This window comes from Triticum aestivum, chromosome 2D (genome assembly GCF_018294505.1).
Source record: "Triticum aestivum cultivar Chinese Spring chromosome 2D, IWGSC CS RefSeq v2.1, whole genome shotgun sequence".
In the NCBI taxonomy this organism is placed as follows: Eukaryota; Viridiplantae; Streptophyta; class Magnoliopsida; order Poales; family Poaceae; genus Triticum; species Triticum aestivum.
The window spans coordinates 644,545,478-644,548,714 of record NC_057799.1 but is presented as its reverse complement, the minus strand read 5'-3'; the positions used below and the strand labels follow the sequence as shown (position 1 = coordinate 644,548,714).

The 3,237-nt window shown below is 51.4% G+C and overlaps 1 protein-coding gene across 1 annotated transcript; it reads left to right on the top strand.

The window, feature by feature from the left end:
- The first annotated feature begins 1,064 nt into the window (after nucleotides 1-1,064).
- On the top strand, nucleotides 1,065-2,821 carry LOC123050730 (uncharacterized). The gene is made up of 2 exons (XM_044473477.1): nucleotides 1,065-1,260; nucleotides 1,436-2,821. The coding sequence occupies exon 2, from the start codon at nucleotides 1,589-1,591 to the stop codon at nucleotides 2,702-2,704; it is 1,116 nt and encodes a 371-aa protein (XP_044329412.1). The 5' UTR covers nucleotides 1,065-1,260; nucleotides 1,436-1,588; the 3' UTR covers nucleotides 2,705-2,821.
- The last annotated feature ends 416 nt before the right edge of the window (nucleotides 2,822-3,237 follow it).

Genomic DNA, 3,237 nt, shown 5'->3' with positions numbered 1-3,237 from the left:
CCGCCACACCATCCTAGCTGGAACAGACTGGATTCCAAATCCATCCCCAATGATAGGACCAATCGTCTCATCTGAGTAGGATCTGAAGAAATTTTATTCAGCGCCATCATCGCCGCTGTCGAAGCCAAGACAATGAACAAACTAAAAAAATGAAGGTACTTCGGCCTAAAACTTTCCACACGCGTGGATCCGGCGACCCCCCTCACGGCCGACGACCAGGGTCATCGACGAAGGGGAGCTGCCGGAGAACGGCGGCGGAGCGCGAGCCGAAAACTAGATCACTCCTCCTTTGTTCGGGAGGAAGATAGGAAAACGATATGGATAGGTAATTATCAAAAATGCTACATGTACAGGCACATTCTACAGGTTTTTACAGGTTGAGAACCGTGCACTCTTTTAATTGCCCCCCTCCCATTTCCACCGGTGGGCCCGTGCGTCTTAATCAATCCTCGGCTAATCAATGTTAAACAACCTGCAACCTGTAAACCCCCTGTAAAACTCCGTACGTCTAGCAAAGTCCGGTAATCATGCGAATCAACCTGTGGTTGAGTTGGTTAGGTGGACAGTGGTATCCCCAACCCACCAGGGTTCAAATCCTGGTGCTCGCATTATTCCTGGATTTATTTCAGGATTTCCGGCGATGCGCTTTCAGTGGGAGGAGATGTTCCCGTTGACGACGAGGCGCCTACGGTGAGTTCGTAAATCTCAAGATAATATGCCAGCTCAGTCTCTCGGAGGTGCTCATAGGGGTAGGGTGTGCGTGTGTGCGTTAATAGGGATGAGTGTATGCGCGTGTATATGAGCGCTTGTGTTTGTACTGATGCTCAAAAAAAAAGTCCGGTAATCATACTACTGACGGCTCCACACTTGGCCTGAAGGATTTATACGGGATCTCTTCTGTACACACGTCATCCAGTAAAAATATTGTAAAAATGTTTTACAGTATTCTCTAAAACGATTTTAGAGATGTTGTAACCCACGCATTAGCGGAGCGATTAGCGAGCGCACGGCACGGGAAGCGGCACCGCTACGTAGCAGCGTCCACGAATACTTTTCTCCTAAGAAAACACCAGCCATATATTTCCTGGGTCTTGGGCGGCCGCTCTCCGTCGCGCTAACTCCACCGCCGCCGGACTGATTCTTGGAGGGTTGATTCTGGCGCACCGGTTTGACGGAGAGGCAAGGTGGCGCAGGGCAGGGTGTGGATTGAATCTGGTGCCATCGTCCGTCCCCGATTCGCCCTCACTGCAGGCAGGGCAGGTACACCACCCTTTCCTTCCGTGATTGCTAGCTGCGAATTGATTTGGGTAGGTGTTCACCACCGATCTCGTCTGATCTGGCCGTCGTCTCCGTCACGCCACCAGATTGCTAATCGTTTTCGGAATCCAACTCCTCCCCTCCCTCTAATTCAGATTCTAACACTGTGATTTTGCAGGGCGGCAGCGGCATCATAAATTCAAGGCTTCATCTTTCTGCCGAAACTCTTCAAGGACGCTCGATTGGTGAACACAGAGCTGCAGCAGGAGGAGAATTATTAGATAGATTACTGTGTTATTATTATTAGGTCTTCTGTCAAGTCGCAGTGGGGATGTCTAATAAGCGCCGGGGACATGCCGGCGATGGTGGTGAAAAGAGGTCGCGGCGGCTCAAGCATCTGTACCTCGTGTTGGATGACTGGACCAAGGGGTACAGCATCCACAAGATCCAAGCCGACAGCTTCGACTTTGACTCTGACTCTGATGACCAGCACAGCAGCGCTGCCCGGCACCTCCCGGAGCCTCCGACCCTGCGGTTAGAGTGCCCGGTTGGCACTGTACCCCATCCCGGCATGTCGTTCTCTGCCTTGGGCACCAAGATCTTCACCTTCATGAACCAGCGATGCAGCCTCATCTACGACACCAAGACGGCCGCAATGACGATTGGCGCCCATGCCCCTGCTGACATGGTCTGTGGCTTCGGCATCACCGTGGTCGTTGGTGAGATGCTCTATGCATTATCTTACCACTTCCGCGTGAAACAACACTCCTTTGGGGTCATGTCATGGGGGTCCACCGCCCCGGATGTGCTGCAACATCCAACCGAGGGCTGGTCCTGGAAGACTCTGCCGCCACCACCGCCAACGTTCCACCGCCGAGTCAACTCCTATGCACTACACCCGGATGGATGCACCATCTTCATGTCCACAGCTAACTTCATGACGGCACCTAGCAAAGGTTGCATGGGCACCTACTCATTCAACACCAAGGATTCTGTGTGGAGATGGCATGGGGAGTGGGCCTTGCCATTCAGCGGCCAAGCACACTTTGACAGGGAGCTCAACGCTTGGGTTGGCCTTGGGTGGGATGGCTACATCTCTGCTTGCCAAGTTGCCTCCCCCAGCTGCCACAGCACGACTCCAACGTTGCAGCTGGACTGCCAGACAACCAAGGAGAAGTTGTTCTGCAAGGACCGGAAGCCGCACATGGGAGCCTCTCTCACCTACATGGGCACGAGCAAGTTCTGCCTCGTCGAGTGCGTGAAACGGGAGGAAGTGGAGGAGGAACAGGATCTCGGAGACCATGATGGCTGTGTGCTCCATATCACCATATTTGGGCTCAAGTTCAATTACAAGGGAGAGCTGCGGATCACAGATCACCGCTCCACGCGCTCCTTCATAGTGTCTAGTCATAAAGATCACTTTATGCCTGTAGCATTTTGGATGTAGAAACCCGTTTGGCTTGTTCCAAAATCCTTGCTTGACTGTCACTGGTTCATGTTGTGCTTTGTCCTCCTAGAAAGTGGAATCAATAAAAAGTTCTGTTTGCTTGGAAGTTGTGCGATACTTGATCCGTGTATTCTATTTTTTGGTATGCTAGTTATTGATGTACTCCCTTCGTCCAAAAAATAAGTGACTCGGTTTTGAGTCACTTATTTTGGGACGGAGGGAGTATTGTCACTAGATCTCTTGCTGAAACATATATATGTGGGAAGATGCCATGGTCCTATGGTTGAACAAAACTAACTAGATCTCATATTGAACCTTATTAATCATTGATCCTAGTGCACCTAACAGTGGATAATGTTGTACAGGTATGTGTGGCTGGGCCATCGATCTATTGGGCGCTCATGCGAGGAGCGGTTGAAGGATGTGCAAGGGAGGGAGGGAGGGTGGAAGCGCATGCAGAAAACACGACAACGGCAAAACGCTGGAAGCTGCGCCTGCAAAGGAGCCTGTTGCTGTTGCTAGAGTATATCAAA